Source organism: Idiotropiscis lumnitzeri, unplaced genomic scaffold (assembly GCF_059441095.1).
Source record: "Idiotropiscis lumnitzeri isolate Australia: NSW breed Sydney's pygmy pipehorse unplaced genomic scaffold, RoL_Ilum_1.0 HiC_scaffold_35, whole genome shotgun sequence".
Lineage (NCBI taxonomy): Eukaryota > Metazoa > Chordata > Actinopteri > Syngnathiformes > Syngnathidae > Idiotropiscis > Idiotropiscis lumnitzeri.
In genome coordinates, this window is record NW_028283573.1 from 2,454 (window position 1) to 25,288 (window position 22,835).

Here is a 22,835-nt window from a genome sequence, read left to right on the forward strand (position 1 = left end):
TGCTGACCACAGCACATTGGACACCTGCCTGCGTATGTGGTGATGCCCGTGACGTCAGTGACGGGGGGGAACGCAAAAAGATGTCGCGGCTCGCCACTGGAGCAGCAGTCTGGCTTTTTTGGAGCGGGAGGCGGGCGCGGCGCTGGGACAAATTTCTCATGACGCGGCACGGGAAGATTTACGAGCGTCGACACTTGTATCGGCGGGTGGAAGAAGCGGGGCCAGCTGACCTCGGTCTGCCTCGCTGGCCGTGCAGCCCGCAGGGCACGGTCAAGTCACGGCTGCTGACATAAGAGGGGCAAAGAAAGGCAGAAAGGGGAAAAGAATAAACTCCAGGCTGCTGTTTTGCCAACGAAATCTAGCCGAGGTGGCAAAAGTGCTCACTTTCTACACTTAACGTGCATATACTTGGGTCTCAAAAGACTTTTAGTAGAAGCACTGATTCGACTCCTTCAGTCTACGAAAAACGTACAGACTGAGATGTGTTTAAGTACAAAAGTAAAAATGATGTTCTCCTACGATATATATTAAAGGACATCTTTTTTTTTTATAAACATCAATAGTGTTTTTGTTCTGTTTTTTAACAAGAAAAATTTGTCCTCTTACATAAAAAACAGATGCCCATTTTTGGGGCGGAGGTTAGGGGTGACAAATGTTTTTAAAAAAGGGTTCGATTAACAATTAACGAGGGACAGAAATGGGTCAGGGCCGACTATTTTTATGAATAAGGCCGGAGAGTGGAGGCCGGAACCGTACCGAGATCGCGGCCGGAGGGCGGGGGACTGACCGGCAAAAAAGGGTCAAGTGCCCAGTTCTAATAAAAACATAATGACTCATAATAAAAAAAAAAAGCCATAAGTCACACAATGCGAGTGTGCTTGTGATGCTAAGTTTAAACCAAATGCGTTGCGAGCAATTTTGGCGGCGCGATTGAATTGAAATGAATGGCTCGTGAGCGCTAATGTGTTGTGAACAACGAATTAAGCGAAGCAGAACATTCAAACATATTTGGTGTGAACGTAGCATTAGGCTAATTGAAGCTGTCAACTGTCATATGTTCATGACTGTGGTTGCAGGCCGTGCTGCATTTAATTATCCTGAGAAGTGTTCCTAATATTTTGCCCTTTTCCGCCAAGTCACCAAAATAAGAAAATATCTATCCCAAGTGAAGATGAATGAATTAAAGTGGGGAGATGGATGAAAATGGCCCAACAGTAGATTTGATTAGACTGCAGTGCTGTGCACGCACACGCACGCGCGCACACACGCACACGCACTAACAGCAGAGCCCAACAGTGCTTCTGAATGGCCTCCCTGCCTGTTGATGGAGCCATGAGGGGGAACGCTTTTTAAAGGCCATCCCGGAAATGCACTCACGACCTCAACACACACACACGCACACGCACACGCCCACACACACACCAATGAACTGGGAGTTTGTGCAGCTCAGCAAGCACATGCACAGCAAACAACTGGCACTGCAGTGAACAAAGGGAAAAGTGTCACCTGCTGGTGGCCGGGAGTCTCTACACCTGAGTTGACGAAACATGAAGCATGATGGTAAAAATGTCAAGAATCGCGCGAGAAAATATAATTCGTCCCGTTCAAAAATATTGGGACACCAGTAGCTTTGTTCTTTGAATGACGCTATTCACACAGAGTTCGGGATCCTACTGTTGCCGTGCAGGATACTTGGTGCTTGATTCCAAAGAACAGGGCAACCTATGGCCCAGAAAATCTTTTTTTAATCTGAAAAAACTTGTTAGTCATAATATAAGGTAGCATGTGGATGAAAACTATTCTTTGGGTGAGAATCACTCTCGTAGGTCAGACACATATTGACATTAAAAATTTTTTTTTTTTCTGTAGAGCTTGTCCTCATGAAGTTTGTTGCTAAACTGGAATGACAGCTGTAATTGAAAATATATCTCTTGTTTGTCCAATTGAAGCACAGACTTGTGTTCATTTGAAAATATGGAAAAAGACACCCAAAAATGAAACGAGAAAATGGCCTCCCAAGTGTGTCTGCAAATAAATCTTTTCCCGGCCATTGTGGTTTGAAAAAGCAAGAATTGTCACCAGTTCCGACTTCCGGGGGTGTTGATTCCGCATAGCGCTGCCCCCTCACAAGTGAGTATCCAATCACAAAACGCGTTCAACCCCTTCTGCGTAAGGCCAGCGAGAAGGCTCATGGTAACCAACTCGTGATCTGATTGGCTATCGCAACTGTCTGTCAACTGCAAACAGACAGAACAGACGCCCGCACGATTGTATCTGAAGACCTCGGACGAAGAGTGCGTGCTACTTGTATCATGAAATCTGCCTGGCAACACGAGCTAGCAGAATTCTGATTGGATAAAAAACTCTCACCTAAAAATACAACACTAGGATATAATATGACATCAATGTGAAGAATTTGATCATGATTTCTTGATTATGTTAGGCCAGCAGAGAAGGCCTTGAAGGCCCACCACTGCTGTGTGGACTTTGCATGTTCTTTCTATACTCCAGCTTGCTCGTATATTCCAAAAACATGCACGTTATGTTCAATGAAGACTAAAATGCCCGTAGGGGTCGATGAAACAATTCCTCATTTCTATGATTTACACAGTCTTGTCGGTTGCACCGTTTGAGTAAAACGACAACTGCAATTTGAGTCGGACACCCCTGATTTAGAGTCTTGTCCTAAACAGCAAATCTGTCTTCAATATGAAGTCCCTATTTTTATAACATCAAACTTCCCGTTTAAAAGCAACCGACAATGTATTGGAAATGGCATTTTCAAAAATCAACATCGTTGACTTGAGTTTCCACATTTTGCATTAGAATAAACAGTCCCGATGAGGCCGTGCCAGCGCTGACACTGTGTCTCCACGTCTGAGAGGCCCCCGTCGAAAAAAAAAAAAAGGGGGGGGACGGCGGGAAAGTCGGAGGGAAACTCCTCGTTTTGTGTACCGATGGTCTGCTACTGTTTTCCGTTCCGCGGACTCTGTACGGTTGCTATGAACGTACGGTACGCTCCCAGCAAATTTCAGACAAAGTTGCGGTCCGTGAGGTTTTGCAGCTCGAATTATTAGCTCAGTCTCCTTTCTGGTACAATAATAATAATATTGTTTTAGCAGAAAACATCCGTCGTGCCACGTTCTGCATGCGGGGACGTGACACGCTCATGGCGCGGCGACACACCGCAGGCACCTCTACGCTAGACTGGCGGAATAGCGCAGAAGCTAAAACAATTATTCCCGATGGAACGGTGAGAAGTGAGCCGCCTCGCAGGCACTGAAGACTGAGCTGGCAGTTAGCATCTGCTCCAATCCGCCCCGAGGTGGAGATGGAGCTGTTGGACTTGTCTAAACAGGCAAAGAAAACTACAATCCTTCGGGTTTCACCCTAAAAATGAGCCTGAAGCACGACCTCACTTTTACAGATCTGGAAATGTACCGGGGGAGATGACAGTACTCAAATTAGCCCCTCTGACCTTCTTTGAGAACATTGAAGAGTATTTCAAGTTGTGAACACTTCAGAGCAGGCGTGGGCAAACTACGGCCCGGGGGCCACATGTGGCCCATTAAACGTTTTAATCCGGCCCGCTGAACTTGAAAAAAATTAAATTTTCGAAATACCGTGGTTTTTCAAAGACATATATTTTGTTGTAATGCTTTTGTTCATTTTCATTTAAAATGAAATGTATTTTTTTTTCTCAGATGAGGTGAAGTGACCAAAACACTCCATCCATCTGCTCCTGGTCCGGCCCCTCTGTCACAATTTAGAACCCATTGTGGCCCACCAATCAAAAAGTTTGCCCACCACTGATTTAGTGTCCCATCAACCAGCCATACATGTTTTTGGAATGCGAGAGGAAACCAGAGTACCCGGAGAAAACCCACGCAGGCACGGGGAGAACATCCAAACTCCACACAGGAAGGCCGGAGCCGGAATCGAACCCACGACCTGTGCACTGTGAGGCAATCATGCTAACCAGTCGGGCCACCGTGCCGCCCGGAAGTCTTCTGTGAACCTAAAATACATGTCCATGGACTGACCGAGTACCGTGATTAAACCATCCGTAGACAGATTCGAACCCAGAATCTTCTGGCTGTGAGTCAACCACACTTGGACCCCGCTTGACCTCGTGTGCAGCCCATCACCTAAGTGGCCCAGTAGCGGTGTGATTGTTGGCACACGTCAATGTCCAGCGTGTAGAGAATACAGTGATTTTGCCGAACAAAGCGTGCTGTGAGATTACGGTTGATCCCCTCGCATCCTGCTTCCTCCAGCGTCTAGCGGCGCTGGCAGACACAGACGGACGCAGATCCCACCGATAACACCGCGCCGCGGGGTACTGGGATGGGAGGATGATTTGGTGGGGGGGGGGGGGGTTCCACAGAGCAACCCCGGGGGGGGGGGGGGGGGGGGGCGCGTCAGCAGACAGACGAGCGAAACTCCTGGCTCCCCCACGCACTTTGCGAGCGAGCTAATGAATGAACAAGGACGGCAGCGTTTGGAGGCGGAGGAAGGGAAGGGAAAGGAAGTCCCGCCCTCGATACGGGCACACGTCGTGGGATGCGGGAGATGACCTTTGCGCAGCCCACGCAGCGGATAACAAAGAGGCATCCCGTTCGGCTATCTGACACAGTGAAAGGAAAGACTGCACACACGAGCGCGGTGTTTTCTCTGGCCCGCGCGCCGAGGATGGTCAGACAGGATCGCGAGCGACCACATGATGATGGGCTGAAAAACGGGCCTCCATCCATCCACCGCCACCGCCGCCACTCTTCCACCTCTGCACAATGCACGCATCATTACCACATGTTCAGCCACACGCTATCAGACAACTGAGTCTGCATCGGTTCTCACAGCACGCCGCTGTCATATTAACCTGACCCGAGAACAAATGTGGGCAAGACGACAGACAGGAACTGAACAGCGAGTGGCCTGCAGTGCGTCGCTTTGAAAATGGTGCCCAGTTCTGATAAAACGGACGCCATGGCAACCGTCGTCATGTGGAGTTGAGGCCAAGGCAGGCCGACTTTGACTATTGCTTATGTGCTCTTATTTTTATAAATATTTGTACTATTGTTTGCTTGTTTTATTATTATTATTTTTTTTTTTGCAGGTGTCAAACTTAAGGCCCGGGGGCCAGATCCGGCCTGCCACATCACTTTAGGCGGCCCACGAAAGCAAATCATGTGCCAATGGTCCGTGCGTGCTATATTTTGTACCAAAATGTCAACTCGTGTGTAATAAAAAATCAGGTTGGGATTTTGCACAAATTTTCTGTTACCTTTTGAACACTAACTTGAACAATAATTGCAAAACAATATCCTTGACTTCTGATTTCAAAACTTGTAATCCATGGATGTGTTGTGTAAATGTAATAATCAGCGAGACAATTGTGACGAGGGCATAACGGCCCTCTGAGGGAAGACGTAGCAATAAAAATGAGCTGCCGTTTTTTTTTTTATTGTCATTTTTATTATTTTTAGTGTCATTCTAATCGGTTGCATTTGTTTTGTGTTTGAGCCAGGTCGAGAAAGCGAAACACGACAACGACAGATGACAAGCTAGTGATCATCCATTGAGGACTTGACAAATGTTCTTCAATTTCCATATTTTTCTCCATCCCTCGCCTCCAGTAGACATTCCAGTCGTCCCGATATTTTTGTCCATCCATCGAACTGACTGTACGACAACGTCAACTTCAATACAATCCTCTCCATGTGTGTTTTCGACAGTGTCAACCAGTCTAACTCAATACTTCAAGTCTCATTTCCTTTTCCTTTGTCAGGCCGAGGAAATAAAGCCTGAATGGAACATAGCGGTCATTTAAATACATTTCACGTCCTGTTGCCAGTTCATTATTAGCTTTCGGTCGGACCGCACTTGTCATACATGCGAGGGTATGATTTCACCACAAACGGCCATCAAGTGATTCCGAGAAGAGGGCGGGCGCTCCCATAATGCATTTAAAATGTGCGAGCATTGTGTCGCGCTTGCGACCGCAGCTCGTAATTAATAGCTACTCCCAAAACAATAGAAGGACAATTACCGGGAGAGTAATTGCATGTCTTTCATTCAGCTTGAAAAGGATTTTATTTTTCCATGTTTTTTCATTCGCGGCATGTCAGCACTTAGTCTCTAAATAAGAGACAAGGCGGATAACAATTTAGCACGCTGCCTCCAGATTGAATCCTGTCTGATCGTCGTCCTCCTGTCTCAGTCTCACGGCACTGACCTTTCCCCACCACTGCATTCACGCCCCCCCCTCCCTCCCCCCTTTTTGGTCTCCAGCAGCTCTTTCCACACAAGTGCTTTTCAATGAAGGCGCTGACGTAAACATCCTTTATCTGACTGGACGCACTTCTTTTTTTTTTTTCAGGCCCCTTGGCAGGTGGATTCGCCCATTGACTTGCGGCTGGCGGAGGTGGATGAAAGACAAGGGGGCTGCCAGAGAGTCGCTCCACTTGTGGGAGGATGGGGGAAAATACAGACGTGAACACGCCCGCTATTGTCCAGCACCCACATTCCGCGACTGTTCGGTTTGTTTTGGCTAATTATTCTCATGCGAAATTGATGAAAAAAATATCCTTATGAAGTCGTGCAAAACTTAATGCACAGCTGCACGCCACTTTGGTTGAGACAGCATCAGGTGAGGTGGATTCTTGCTGTTTTCTTTATCACACTTTAAATTGACATAGTTGCCACCAACATCAACACAACGCCATCCCGAAATCAAATTCAGTCGCTAATTTCGGACGCTAAAAAAACGCTAGTTAATCACGCCGTCAATGTATGACACAACACAAGTCTCCGGTGTTGGAGGCTAGTACTAGCTAGCAGCTAGCTGTTAGCATTAACAACAAGTGCCAACTCCCCCCGCCCTCCCAACACGGTCCGCACAAGTTTTGGACTGGCATGAACCGGTCCGCAGCAGAAAAAAGGTTGGGGACCACATTTTTAGAAGATCCCCTGCAGTCTTGTTGATGTGCTGATTGTTTGAATCTGGTGTTTTTGGAGTAGGGAGAGATCTAAAACAGGCGGGATATGGCTTTCCAGGAACCGGAGTTCCCTACCCCAGCTTTTACTATTTGGGGGAATTTAGAGGCATAAAATTGTCGGAATTAAGATTTAAGTGGAAGTAAGGCGTATAGATCTTAAACCACCACTAAAAAGTACTTAGCTTACCATGGACCACCATTATGACCGAGATTAAAATAAAGTATTGTCGTATGCCTACTTGTTCACCGAAAATTAGGCAGAGGTTTTTAATCTTAAAATTTAGGGATGCCCCAATCACATTTTTTTTTTTTTTTTGCGACCCGATTCTCAATTATTTGATTTGGAGTACACACATTTTTTTGTTGTTGAATTGACTCCATTTTATTTAAAACTCATCCAGATTTTTTAAGTAGACCATGGATTTTATTTTGTGCAACTATTTATAAAGTAAGAGTAAATTCAACACACCCTTTTTTTTTTCCAGTGTATCAGCCATTGGCAAATCATGATGCGATGCATCAACAATGCATGAAGCGGAAATAAGAACACACATCCAAATTGTGTTAAATTTTTATTTATTCAAGTAATTGACTCTTAAAAGAGTTGAGTCCAAAATAACGGAATTTTGAGTAAAATATGGATCGATTCCTTACTTGGGTCTATTTGTCGCAACTTTTTGTGTTTTGTGAAAAATGACCCAATTTTGCGGGGTTGTTTCGTGGATCAGTATTTGGTTTGATGAGTTTCTTTTATTGCCAGCCTGGGCCCAATAAGCAGCTATGCAATTGTTTTGTTGTTTTTTTTTAATGATATGACATAATATTTTGTGGATTTTAATCTCATGAATCTTCCATGTTTTGGCAGCTTAGACGAACCTCCAAAACACACGACAGCCATCCCTCAGCAAAACAAACTGACCGGCGCAAGTGCAACCGCATCCATTCCTTTCTTTGCTGACAGCGACATCAAACTCGTGTAATAGCTCACCACCGGCACAACAAAACAGAGCCCTTTCAAGCTAGGCGAAGCCCGAGTGAGGCCGGTGACAAACTGGCTGGGAAGTCAAACAGAGGGTAACCGGAGCGCTCCGTTTTATGACGCCGGTCTTTGATGGCGAGTGTAGCCGCTGAAAGGTGTCCATTTTCAAGCTCCAGTCACCAACATCAAGTGCACTGCGAGTGCAAATAGGTCAAAATGTTCCTTTCAAGATGACTTTTAAAGGGCCAGCACTTGAGTGCAAAACTGCTCGACTGTTGAATAAATGCAACAGGAGTGTTTTTTGAACAACGGGTGCGGCCAAACATTGCCCACCCGGCGCTTCTGAAAACAAACACCGTATGAAGTCATGCGAGTTTTGTATAGCGCGGCCAATCATAAAATTCCCGCGAGAAACCTAGGACGAAACATCGCAATTTTCTAAACCGAGTGTGCCATGAGAGATTATCAAAATGATCCGATTCCACTTTATCAGTGAGAAAATGATTGACTGACAGTGCCGCCGTGTCATATGAGATGTGTTTCACGACTTGCGAGAGGAGCTCTGTATGGTGAGTCACAATAAGCAGCATTCGTTTGCAAGAAGAGATGCTAAATTGACAGCTGCTGTGGTTTCAAATCTCTTGTCTAATTTTTGACTTGCGGCATAACAAAGGAGCCAAAACCCTGTTCAAAATCTGTGCAAGTAAGGCGAGCTCAGCTTTTGAAAGTGAATCAACTGCGTTGAATGAATATACAGTCGAAAATCAACACGGCTTGGGTTCTCGAGAGCTAAGAACGCGTACTCTTTCGCAAATGCAAAACCAGCGGTGATATTCAGCCCATCGCTCACAGTCCCAAACTAAGACGTGATCACGTTGTGGGGGGGGGGGGGGGGGGGTGTTCATCATTGGAGGGATTTGAGTTTAGAACTTAGATGGGAGCGGAACAGCTTTTCCCTTGCATTTAATTATGATGATGATGGTTTGGTGATGGAAATGGAACATTTTTTGTGTGTGTTTTTTTTAAACAGAGGTGTATTCCATGATTTCATACGTCCCACTAAAGAATTCCGTAACATAGTACACTTTGACGATTTGAAGTAACACGACAAATACTGGAAAATGAGCACAGGCGAAGATGTTAATGGCAGGTGTTGAAAGTGAACAAGTTTGCTTTTTTTCCACGGTGTCTAGAACCGACAAGGGAATTCTTCGCTCACGTCTGTGGTCTCCCGGGGCGACCGAGTGGGAAGCTAAAAAAATGCTGCCAAAAGTGAATGCGTAGCCTTCTTGTCTACTGCCCCAGAGAGCTTCATCGCTCGTTGGATTCGACTGAAATATCTCTTCAACGACTGCAAGCACGCATAGTGCGCATACACCCGTCATGTCACGTCATTCAGAATGATTAAGATTCATTTATGATCCCAGTATGGAGGAAAATCGATGTTTTAACTGCAGCAAATGACTCTGTCTTCCATACATCTAACAACTAATGATGAACATACTTTAGAGACCATAAAAGTATGAGAACCGAGGTTATTTTAGTACTGTTATTTTTAAAAATAACAAACTAAAATTAAAAAAATATTTTCGTAATCAAAATAAAATAAAAATTAAAATGATTTATAAAAACGAAACCTAACCTGAAACTTTATTTAACATTTACAAAACGAACTAAAATGAACAATAATTTAAATAAAATTGATTTGTTTTCGTATTTGGCAATTAATTTACTACACGAGTCTTTTGGGGTTGGTTTGAAAAGCATTTCTTTCGGTATTGATGTCATGGTCGTTTCCAAGAAGAGGAGGTTGAAAAGTCATCTGGGAGTTGTAGTCTCTTAATTGTTGTCGCACAGAAGCGGCATCGTCAAGCAGCAGCCAATAAAAAAAGAGACGGCAAATGAGAGCGTTCGCGTATGCCGTTGACTTGAATGGCTCACATGCTTTTGACATTTAACTCAGTCTCAAAAGCAACACGAGGTAAAACGTGCTTTTCTATTTTGCTTCATACATAAAAAATATATCGTACACCCGGGTTTCAGACTTCTTAACAGTAAATGACACGTGGGTAAAAAGTAGTGATGGGCACTCCGAAACCGAAGCTCCGGCGCACGTTTCAAACCCGGAAATGAAAGTGCCTCTAAACCGGTTCCGACGCACCGTCATTCTGGAGAAAAACACCTTACCTGTAACGTCCGAAGCAATAACTGTTTCATTCTCGAAATGAAATCTAGTAAACCCTAAAAAGAAACAGTCCAAATCATAAGACTGTGGAAAAAATAATGAAATGACGTTCCCAACATTTCTTAGCTCGACATTTGAGCTATTTGCTTGATTTTTTTTATTTACTCAAAAACTGCCACAAGACACAAAACACCAAGAACAAGGTATCCAATCATTGTTTCCGTGTGTTTTACTATTATTTTACTGTCTAAAAGCCTCTATCGTTTTGACTGCAGTTATAGTTCTTTGCCAGCAGATGTCATTATCACTGAAGGTTTGAAGCTTCAAACCATTTTGAACCGATTGCTTCAAATGGTTCAGTGGTTCATAAAAGCTCCATTTGACCATCACTACCTCTTATATCAGTTATCATTACAAATCAGTTAGCTTGCAGAAAACAAAGGAAAGCAAAGCCAGTCTGGCTTGCACAGCTGACCCAGGAAATGAATGACAGGAAGCAGGAAGTGATAATAGAGGGAAGAGCTGAAGGTGTCACACCTGCGGTGGAGCAAAATATCTTAAAAGCGTACTTAGAGGGGAGCGAAACCAGAAGTAGGAAAAGTGAAAAATCCAAGGATTTATATGTTGGACATTTAATGGTCCCAGGAAGACGATTCTCTGAAGGATGTTTTGCCATTTTTCTTTCTTTGGGCATGCTGCTGGATCTGTTGTCTGCCTGGATTTGATGCAACAAACTCAGCTAAGTGATAACACACACAAACGCATGCGTGCACACACACACACATGCACGCAAACCACAACTTTGGGCTACTTATTTTTTCTGGTTGGCGGCCATTTTGACTAACCATAGCATCCTTCTGTACAAACAACCCATTGACCTCAACTTTACGACTCACAACCAATCCAACATTGACTTTGCTCCGCTATTACTTCAACTGTAATTTGCTTGTACAACAAGCTATGCTGAGTGATGCTCGCAGTATTGTGTTGATGTGAAGTTGGAGTGTGCTGTTTAAAGGAAGTTGTTAGGTTTTTTTTTTTTAATGTATGCATGGTGAATCTTCTTTTATACTTGGAATGGAAGCTACTTGACTAAACTGGACAAAAGTCACTATGCACTACCGTTTTTCTATTTTGTTTTAGGTATCATTCGGACTGGTTTAACTTTACCGTTTTTCAAGGCATATCATTTCCTGGTGCTGCCTGTTATTCAACAATATATAATGCCATCCATATATTCTTTTTTTTTTTTTTTTTGCAAGTCATCATTTTTACGACAACACATTCGCCGACTTGACTGCAGCCCTTTTTCAACCTCAAACCAATCGCAGCGGTGCGCACCACAGCTGGAGGAAACGTCACATTTATGTTGGTTGCGTCCCAGCTGTTGATGACAAGCAAGTTTTTCTCCTCATATCTGCACATGACGAGCACGATCAACAGTGAATCACAAACTTTCTCCGCAAGGTCACAAAAGAGGCAAAATTGATGGCTTAATATTTTGGGGAAGAAATGTTATAGTTTTAAGGAAGCACATTTCCAGCATCATAAATCATCATTTTTATTATTAGACATAATTTTAATGGGGTGGGAGAATATTTGAACGTTCTCATCCCATTTCCATGCCAATTCTCTATTGCGTGGACTAGCGCCACCTGTTAGGAATCGAGTACAACTTTCCCTCATGTTATTTCTGTCTGGATGGCAAAATTAGAGGAAAGTAAATCATCAGCGCCTCTTCTAATTTCATTCAAGTAGCGACAGGCATTTTATCAAGCAATCAATTAATCCAGTGCTTCTCAATTATTTTTTGTTACGCCCCCCCCCCAGCAAGAAGAAAGCAATTTGCGCCCCCACCCCAACACCCACTCTCCGCCGCAACTATAAATATGCATTTTCATTGCAAAACCTACCCCGTAGAGTTAATACTCACTGCGCACAATAGGCAATGAGAGCGCCACTGCCATCTACTGGAGTGTATGTGCAATTACACTTCATTGTAGTACGGCAGAAAAAAAGCATGTTCCCTAATTTTACACATGTGAAGTTCTGGTATTATTTTTGGCCACTTTGGTTTTTGGGCCTCATGTTCGATTCTATTCTATCTCTGTGACTTGGAGTGTGTGTGGCTTTAAAAGGCGGGGCCTTGCCTGGTGAGTGTCAGTGAAAGAGACAGTAGAGTTGGCCGGCAAACTCGTCAACTCGTCGGCCTGTTGAGTGACTCGGTGTACAAAGTTGTGGCCATCAACCACTCGTTAAGAAATGTGCTTATTAGCATAAGATGATAAGCTTTCCCACAAAAATACGTAACTACAGATTAAATATAATAAATGAGATAACATCGGAACAATACGTCGTGTTGCTGATCGTTGCCGTACTGTTGGTATATTGTGAAATGATCCCGAACTTTGAACATTCTGTCTTTTACCTCATTTACTACCATTGACGGCTAAAGACGTCAAAGATCTTTTTTCTTTTTTTTTTTTTAATACTCGGCTGGTAGTGAATGAGACGACTTTTTCCTCCTGACTCTTGCTTGCGACTGCAGTAACATTGGTCCATGTGGAAAAACGATCCCTGCAACGTTGTGTGTCGGACATTTTGTGTCGTTTTTTTTTTTTTTTTAATCAAATTATTTGAGGTTTCTAATTTATTGTTGCAGCTTGAAAGAAAACCACTGATCATACCTAATTGGTGGGTTTTTCGAGTAGTTCAAGGAAACCTTTAATCGTTACACAATTGGTAAATTTGCAAATGCAAGTACCAAGAACGAAACGCTTCTGGAGATTTTGGGCGGAATGGTGGCTGCACTTCCACATCGTTAACGTCAATCAACACAGATGCAACAGAAGCCTCAGAAGGAAAGAAAGCAGGCTCGCCGAATGTTTTTCCTCAAATCAACATGTACTGATGGAAATGATGAGAATTTGCGAGTCATGTCGAAGACTCACAGGAGCGCCACTGAAACAAAAAGCAGCACATTCACAACAAAGACAAAGTGATTTGAAACAGAACCGCCGGTTGAAATGCGCGACCCGGCCGCAACATAACGGCCACAAAGTGAGATGACAGATATTGTAAAACAAAAACAATGCACACAAGCGTGTGTTTTTTTTTTTTGTTTTTTTTACATAAACGTCTGATTCACATCCTTTTTTTTTTCTGCACTCGTGAAGAAGCATAGCAACCAACTGAACCCAATTAAAAACAGATGTGTCCGACGAGTTGGCTTACAACGCCACCATTAGCTGTCCTCTGATCCGCAATATCATTTTTCAAATGTAGAATTTAGCAAGGGCTTTGCGTGTCGCTGCAAACCGAGCGACCCGTTGCAGCAAAGCGAAACGCAGCACTCGAGGACCAGGATGGGCCGGCATCGGTAGCATGCGAGGTTCTGATGAGTGCAGCCGAACGGTTTATAACAATCGCGCGTCAAAGAGTGCGTTGTGCGTTTGCTGCTTTGAGTTTTGGACCGTGTGGTGTGTGCAGCTTGGGTTTGACCCCCTGAAGAGCCGCATTTCATAGACCGCAGAGGGACTGGTATAGGGCTGGGCGATAAACCGAAAATTTACCGTTACCGAAATTTATTACTATGACCGAAATCATTTTGCCCTTGTCGGTAAATTCGGTGAAAAGCCTTTTCTGTCTGCGGCAATGTTCATGCCCCTTTAAGACCCCCACAGCGCCTCTAGTCACGTGACTCCACCCGCCTGATCAAGAAAGAAAACAGACGTCGCTGTCGTAGCTGGCGATTGAAATCCAGAAGCTTTTTCACCACCCACAACACAACCATGCTGTGCTGAAAGTTCAAAGTGAGAAGCAAGGTTCGACAAGTGACAACAGCCCATGAACGGAGACGACACCAAACGAGAGAACATCTCAGAGGTGGACGCGATAGCCTAGCACATAGCTAATAATAATAATAATAATAATAATAATAATAATGCCTTTATTAGTCCCACAATGGGGAAATTCGAGATTCGAACCCAGGCCTCCTGGGGAGACTGGGTCCTGAACGCGGCGCCTTAGACCACTCGGCCATCCTGGAAGCCACGAGATTCGAACCCAGGCCTCCTGGGGAGACTGGGTCCGGAACGCGGCGCCTTAGACCACTCGGCCATCCTGGCAGCTAAAGATATAGCTCCTCTAGTTCCAGTGGAGCGCACAGGATTTAAACGCTTCACGAAAGCCGTATTTCCCGATATGGACTACATCGGGCCGGGAGCTTAGACATGTCAAGCATTTTGCATCTACATCCGACTTGTGGTCGGGTCGCAACATGGATCCCGGATTGAGCCTGACTGTGCATTACATAGACGACAAGTGGCGACCGCGCACCAGAGTACTCGAGACGGCACATTTTCCCCGATGATGCACACTTGTTTATTTGGCTTGCATTGACATTTTCTTTCATTTTACTTAGCATTTTTTTTTTATTTGCCATGATTTACATCATGAGAGCATCTTGGCGCAATCTATTTGCAGAAAAAGATTTTGCAAGAGGTACCCTTTTTCTTTGTGACATTGTTCAAGTCATGCAAAGCAAGCTATTTGGAATGTTTGTACAAATGATTTTTGTACTTTTATTTTTCATTGAAAGTCATGTGTACCAGTTGGTCAATAAAAAAAAAACAGTCAAATTGCATTTCCTGCATTTATTTTGATTTTAGTCCACGGGGGGAATTTATCGTGCATTTATCGTTATCGAGGTAAAATTGCTCAATTTCTCGCGATATGGATTTGAGGTCATATCGCCCAGCCCTAGACTGGTACCGCCGGTTTCATATGCGCCTCAAAGCGAGACAATCGAATGGCTCCAGACATGATGGAAATTCTGAGCTTTCAATCGCGAAACCACAGGATCGCATGCGCTGAACTCAAAGCGAATGCAGTCGTATTTTTATCAGTCATGAACACATTTTTGATGCACCTGTAAGTGTGTCTGAAACATGCTGGATCCTTGAGGACCAGAACTGGACACCCCTGACTGAAGACATGAGGAAAAAATGGACGGGACTTGCACTCTTGGTCGAGGAAACAATTCTTTTCTGGTTCAAATGGCTACTTCCTGGTTCATGTCGAATGATGTCGGACAGACAAGACCGTACTATAGAATGACGTCAGATGTTTTCACACAGCCTCTAGCACGCTTCCAATGAGACTCAAACGGCAACGACAAAAACAAAAAAAAAAGTATAAAGCATATGCCGTATTTAAGACGCATCACATGAACGCTAGCTAGCAAGCAGGCTAGCTAAAATCGACAGAATAGTTTCCAGACTCGATAGAAGCCGCTCAAATTGTAACTAAAGTAGTATCAAAGCTCCAAGCCGTTCTCACGAGAACAGAAGCCGCGTCAAAAGAAAAGCAGCGCCGCCTTTTTGCAATAGAAACCAGACTGACCTACACGCAGCTCCTGACCGAAGACCGTCCTCTCCCCCAGCGCCGAACAGTTCCAGCGTCCGTAGCGGAACTGATATTGACACTCATTGATGCCCATCTGGGCGCCCTCGCCCACGACAATGATGGCGTCCGGGCGGCTCTGGCAGATGGCCCGCTGACGAGGTGCCAGCCCGGGAATCTTGTTGCAGATGATGTTGGCGCCCAGAGCCACCACTGAGGACAGGGCCCTGCCAAGACGGCGAGAGAGAGAGAGAGACAAAACCCTCAGACAAGAATATTGTACATGGATGCACGCACACGGAGACTGAAACGGTTTGAATTTCCTTCCAAAAGAAGGCTCGCTTACTCTTATGTTTGGTTCTCCACAGTATGATTCATTTCAACCACTGATTGATGCACCTTCCATAGTAAAGTGAAAGCCTTTTAAGGCTTTAATCCAGGCCAGCTACACGTTTGTTTTATTGGCCCGTTGCATATCCTAATCATAAATTAAAGCCGGAGGCCGCAAACGTTAGGAGAAAAACAATTGAAAAATATTTGTTAACTGCTTAGCTCATTTTGGCCGACAGTACACCGGTTTGGTTTTTCGAGTTTCATGAACACAAGAAGGCCCCTCGTCTTCATTCCATTTTTTGGAATGTGGCGCTTAGTGGAAAAAACGTTTGGGCGTACTGGCTTTAGTTCTTACGTTTTTTTTTCCCCCCCCCCCATTATGTGTACATTTTCATCACATACCTTCTTTTATTTTAACTTGGACCCTCATCATCACAGAACACGCATTGGCGCACTTCAATGTCGATCAAGTTCAGGCTGAATTTATGCCGCCTTCCAGTTTGAAAAGGAGTCATGTAACTTATAAAAAAAAAAAAAAAAAAGCCAGTTTAGACTTGTCATAAGGAATGTTCACAAAGCAGCTCAATTACGATTTATTTATTTATCTATTTTTTGCCCATATGACACTTTTTTTTTGTCATGCCAGTGTGAACAGTTCAATTCAGATGTTTTTGGGGTTTTTTTCTAATCCAAACTGGGCTTCTTTCAAATGTGGATATGAACCGCGACGTGTCTGCAGTGTGAACCCTCATGGGTACCCATCCGACCGATACGTCATCAAAAATTGACTATCCGCCCAATGTGCGGGTGGGTGACTACTAACAATGATCATCCGAGAATCTGCAAAGCATTATCGGGTTACAGTTGTTGTCTTTATATCTGTCATTAATTTAATCCCACTTGAAACAAGAAGTTGACATATGTGGTGATTAGTAGTAATTCAGCCACGCAGATGGTTCGTTTATTACACGCTGCAATGACATGATGTCATCTTTAGTAGACGTCTCCATAAAATCTGATCGAGGAGTGTTGCCACGTTTTTTTCCCAAAATATTTCAACCTCCTCCCGCTTCGCAAATCTGGCGAGATTTAAAAAAAAAAAAAAAAAAAAAAAAAGAGCCCCACAAGCGGGACCATATTTAATTCTGGAAACACTGCGGCACGTGACAACATTTTTTGGGTGTCGTGGTTTGTGCGCTTGCGTGTCACATCGCGGATGCGTTGCATTCACATGACAAGTAACTTTTTTTTTTTTTTTGGTAATGTGAATGAGTTCATGAAAAAGATTTAACAAAAAAAGACAAGTAGAAAGTAAAAAAAATAAAATAAAAATCCAAGGTATGAGCAAGTGCATTGTACCGTACGTTTAATAAAATCAATTGGTTCTGCCACACACGAGAACTAGACAGTCTCGGAATTATCCACAAAGTTAAAACAACAAAATCCATAGCTATCAATTGCTTCCCTTAACAGCCATTTCAAAGAATTAGCTCCTCGCACAACAGAAATAAAAAAATAATAATAATTAAAAAAATAAAATAAATGGACCCAAATGCGCGTTGGGTCTCATAGAAATACATTGTCATGTCATGTGATTACTCGCTCCTCTCACCATTTATTCATCACAACAATTTTGCATCATTGAAATAAACACGGCTAGAAATAATCCACAGAGTAAAAAATCCAAAATAAACATTTGAGACAAGGCACACGTTAAACCGCATGATTATCTGATTTTTTTTTTCTCTTGCCAGATAATGAGAATCACTACCTTGCACATTAGAATGACTACAAATAATACACACAGTAAAAAATAAATAAAGATATGCTGCATCATGCACTAGCACACAAAATACACTGACTAGAAATAATCAAGGGTAGCAAAAAAAAAAAAAATCCACATCATGATGGGTGCCAGACACATACTATGAATATTATAATGAAGAAATAATCCACAGATTAAAATAACACCAATTGCGATGTGCGCCTAGAAAATAATCCACAGAAGCGTTAATGTGACCATGTGCGATGAGATCATAACTGTGTATACTGTAATCTCGCAAGTGATGTCGACACCATCATCCACATATGCTCTTATTTAAAAATACACACAATAGACGGCTCGTCAACATCCATGGAAACCTCGCAAGTGTCGAAAACAGCCATGAGAGGAACCCAATAAATTATATAACCCCCCCCCCTCCCCCCGGCCCCAAATGCCGCTTCCCGCTGGTGATGATTCGTATTGCCACACGACATCTCTGCGCGTGTGATGTTGACGATGATGCAGGCTTGAGCGTAAAGCCAATTACCATAAAAAAAAAAAATAAATAAATGAAACGATTCCTTATGATTGATGCGGGCCGTTTTTACGTTAACGACGAGCACATGGGCCGCATTATAAAATCTAAAAGGTGACTAAATGCCGTTTATGAGATGACACCCCCCCCCCCCCTCCTTCCCACTCTCACATCAGTGCGACAACATCCAAACAGACGAAGGACAGATTAGCACCGAACACAAATTTCGCCCGCCCTGCGAACGGTTTAAAGCAAAACGGATGCAAAGTTCACCAAGTCGAGTATGACGTCGCCGACTGAGAGTTTGTTGGCGCGGCGACGGCGATGCGGGAGAGGGATCGTGACACCAGACTCATTCCAGTGAGGATTTGAGCTCTCACATATTTAAAAAAAAAAAAAAAAAAAAAAAAAAGAAGAAATAAATTTAAAAAAAAATTCTCTTGGTTGGAGATTAAGAGCAAAACATTTGATGGATGGCGAGAACTCGCTTTCTGACATCGGCTTTTTCCACCCAGACAGAGAAAGCAAATGAAACCCAACTGCAGCTGTTACCAGAGTGACGTTGCCTCGCTGCATTCGAGCTGAGCGTAGGCCCACAATTGCCCCCCAAAATTGCTCGCTTCTTGTTGGAATTTGACTCAAATCAATGATCAGAATTTACATGACAGAAAGAAGTGGTTACACGTTAAAAAAAAATAATTAAAAAAAGTCCTTCTTGTTGGCTTGTACGTGTCATTGCACCTCGTTGCCCTCTTGCTGCTCCACTGACCCCGGCGTCACCCCCTCTCAGTATATGCGGTCGCCCATGGCAACCGCAACATCCCACCTATACAAACCAGACTTATTGTCTTTAACGCAACTCTGGCTCCGACTACGAATCAGAGCGGCGGTTTGTGCGCTCTGCGACACGCGTTCTGACAATAATGAGGAAGAAGATGCCAAAGAATGGCCTTGTGAGACAAAATTTCGTGAAAGTCAGGAATGATTAGCGACGGGAATTTAACTCGGAGACTGTTCTGAACTCCTGTTTTCATTCCAACATTGTAGTGAGCAGAGTAACATCAAACTCACTTTTTGCCTTTTTGCGTTTTTTTCCCAACTTATTCAAGGTTTAAAAAAAAATACAATAAATTCATTTTTACTGTTCGCAAGGACGGCATGGTTTTAATTCCCGCGAATGACGTGAGTCCAGTGTCCGACTTTTTGCAATCAGTAGCATGCGATCTGACAAGAACAAGGCAGAATTCTCCATTTTCATGGAAATTGAAAATTATTACAGACGGGGATTTGACAAAAACTGCGATGAGATAGATCTACCCCCTTAGTTCTGAATTTGTTTCCATTCCAATATCGTATTCAGCTGTCAACTTTAAACTGTCAACTTTGGAGATTAATTTAAATTGAAATGAAATATGTCCTACCTGTGGCAGCGGACCTCTCCTCACTTTGCTGCCAAGCTTAGAGGAGAGCCACTGGCGCAAAGACGGCTTGTCAACGTACTTATACTTTAAAAAGTTGCTCAAAGGCTCATTGGACAAATCCAAAATAATTTGTGCGCTTTGCAGCGCCAAATTCAAATACCAAATGAGTCGCTTTCCGGTATTCCTTTTCCATAGTGCCCCCTTGTGTTCAGACTGAGACATCACGGACTAAAACGAGATCAGTTCATCGCCAACGGCGACCTTAAAGAGGATAAGCGGTATAAAATGTTTGTATTAATTATCATGTCCGCAGTGTGTGAAACTATTTGAAATTCTCGGCTTGATGCAGTGAGGTTGGACATCACTGCTAACGTCAGCCACAGGAATACCTGCGCCGTCCTATCTTTGGAAGGCAGAATTTTTGATCGAGAGCGGCCGGGAACTCCGCTTCCGTTCCGAGTGACTCAGAGTGGAAACCCACATTCCGCTGAACATCTTTGCCAACGTGACCTGACAAGTACAAAAAAAAAAAAAGTGGAGTACATCCGTCTAAGCGAGGGACTCTTACATCACTGTGTCGTGTGGCCTTGAGACAAAGTGGGCGGCCGACGTCACGGCAGACGTTATTGCGCTGCCGCCTTCCCCGTCGTCACATGGAGCGCTGTGTGAGTCGCACTGACACAGCTTCAGCTCCCAGGCATGAATCTTACAGAGGAATGCACTCTCAAAAAAAAATCATGGCTGGGGCACATTTTAACTTAGATGGACGACTACTCCACCCCCCCCCCCCCCCCCACCCTAAAAGCAGGAAATGGTGTGCTTTGGGGCTGAATGGGATGCGTTTTCCACTCACCATTGATGGATGAGGGGATGGAGAGATGCATGCAATTACCCAATTCCGCCCCCCCCCCCGGCCCAAAAAAATATATAAAATCGCCCCCAAAAAACTGTGGTGCCTTGAGGTACAAGTGACCCCGACTGACAATTTTTTGAGATACAAGCTGTCATCTGGCTGACTTGTGAGCGCGAACTTGATAAAAGTGCTTAGTTTAGAAACCTTTAACCAATGGATATTCCAACACTAACGGTGGAGCAAGACACGTAGACAAAAAAAAAATAGAGCAAGACTCACAGGCATACATGCTTTATCATCTTGGAAAAATATTACTGCATCTTTACGAGTCACTTGCAATAGATGTGAAAGTATTCTTTGTTTGTTTTCTGCATGACACGATTCTACTGCCCCCTGGTGGCCGTGGTGGATTTATCAGAAGGAGCAGTGGAACTAATTGAATTGCAGTATTTAATCATGACGCACAAATGGTGTAATTAATTATATTTCATTTAATTGTTTTTTGTTGTTTTAATTGTGAAGGCTGGAAAATATTAATTTCATTTGCATTCTTTTCAATCGGGAAAGATGATTTGCGATCTGAGTGTTTTGAGTTACGAGCACGGTCACACAACGAATTCCACTCGTATCCCCTGGCACCGCTAGATCTAGGGATGTTTTTTGTTTAAAACAGTCACTTAAGTTGAACCAACTTTAAAATGTAAATCAATGACATTCGTGGCAACAATTTTAGTTGGCACAACAAACAAGCACGTTTTTTTTTGGCTCCAAAACAATTTGCTGAGTTGTTTTTTTTACTTATATCTTCATTCTATTTATTTTTTTTCACAAGGCATAACAGTTTTTTTTTAACTTGTTGAATTGCCCAAATTAAAATGTAATTGACATTTTTTTTTTTAATTCAGTGATAGACAACATCAGGCGGCTGATAAAATGAGCCAAAAAACCTGTTACTCTCCTTTGACGTTCAATTTGCATGAGCTAACTATAACTTTGTCTCACTACAACTGTGTCATATCATCACACTCCAAGTCCGCCAACCAGTTTTTGGGTTTGCGCATGTGAGGTTATCCCATTTGGGTCACAGGTGAGCTGGTGCACCCTGGACTGGTCGCCGGCCAATCACAGGGCACATCTAGACAAACAACCTTTTAAGTCCCCATCACATCTAATTCAGAGTCAATGAGCCTAACGTGAATGGAATTGGAACGAACAAACATTCCCACGCGAGGGGAACTCATATCAAGGTAGATTTAAACTTCCTAGCTGTGAACGGGATGAGCCAACCATTTTATCAGGAAACTTGCATAATCCAAATAAACACGTTGATGGCTTTAATGTGCAAGCCACGACTTGGGTTGCGTGTGTGTGCATGCAGTGAGGGGGAAGAGAGAGAAAAAAACACCCAAAACCACACATCTATTTTAGCAGCAGGTTTGGGGTCTCCGGGCAGCACAGAGGAAGCGGGCAGAAAGCGAGAAAACACGAGAAAGAGCGAAAGAATTGCTTAGTAATTACTTTGTAAGTCCGGATCCTGCAGGGATGATTGGTGTTTAATTAAAAGCCGCGGGGCATTTAGGGTGTCAATCAAGTGATGAATGGACTCACTGGGACGGTGAGGTCATAAGATAACACTAATCGACTTTTCTCGCCAATTCGGCAACGTGCTTCATTTGTTCTTGAACATCTCCGCCACTCCGTGGCCAAAATTAAGCCAGCATGCAGAAAGAAGTTGGCCAAAAAAAAAAAAAAAAAAAAAGGGTTCCCTCGACTTTCACTGAATGTGTTCAGCTGAGGTCAAAATGTCACATAAATGCAACTTGAATGACTTAATTGGCTTCGCGAAGCGGCCGGTTAATTGGCGGCAACTTACAGGTAGCTGCCGCTGGTGAGGATGAGGAAGATCTGCGGGTAGTAGACTGACAGCAGAACACTGCGCGACGAGAACAGGATCATGATGACATGGAGGAGCCAAAACGGCTCAGGCGCCTCACACAGGGATGAGCAAGATGAGGAAACGCACTTTAAAAATTAAACAAGAATAAGGACATTTATAAAAATAAAAAAATCTTCTTTGCTTTTAATTCCCAATTCTCTCTTTAAAAAAAAAAAAAAATGTGAAGAAATCCAGCTCCCAGCTCCCAGGTCACGCCGCTCCGAGCTGCCGTGGCCGAGTATGCGGGGCCGGGGCCGGGGTGGGCTCTGACATGTCTCCGCGGCGGCAACGGTGGTGGCGGGTGATGCGTTCAGGGACCTCGCATGGCAGAAAAGTGCCTGTGCGCGCTCGGCTCCGCAGTCGCGGCTGCCATTGGGCGGCCGGAGACGACTGCAGTCCGCCCACTTTGCCACGGCGGGACAATAGG

At 43.8% G+C, this 22,835-nt stretch overlaps 1 protein-coding gene across 1 annotated transcript; it reads right to left on the minus strand.

Moving 5' to 3' along the window:
* Nucleotides 1-3,141: 3,141 nt before the first annotated feature.
* wnt7bb (wingless-type MMTV integration site family, member 7Bb) lies at nt 3,142-22,835 on the minus strand (the record flags this gene model as incomplete). Its single annotated transcript, XM_088287203.1, has 3 exons — nt 22,346-22,835; nt 15,566-15,792; nt 3,142-3,350 (listed from the first exon to the last, which is right to left on the minus strand). Coding segments are annotated over exons 1-3 (519 nt in total), but the record flags the coding sequence as incomplete, so codon positions are not given.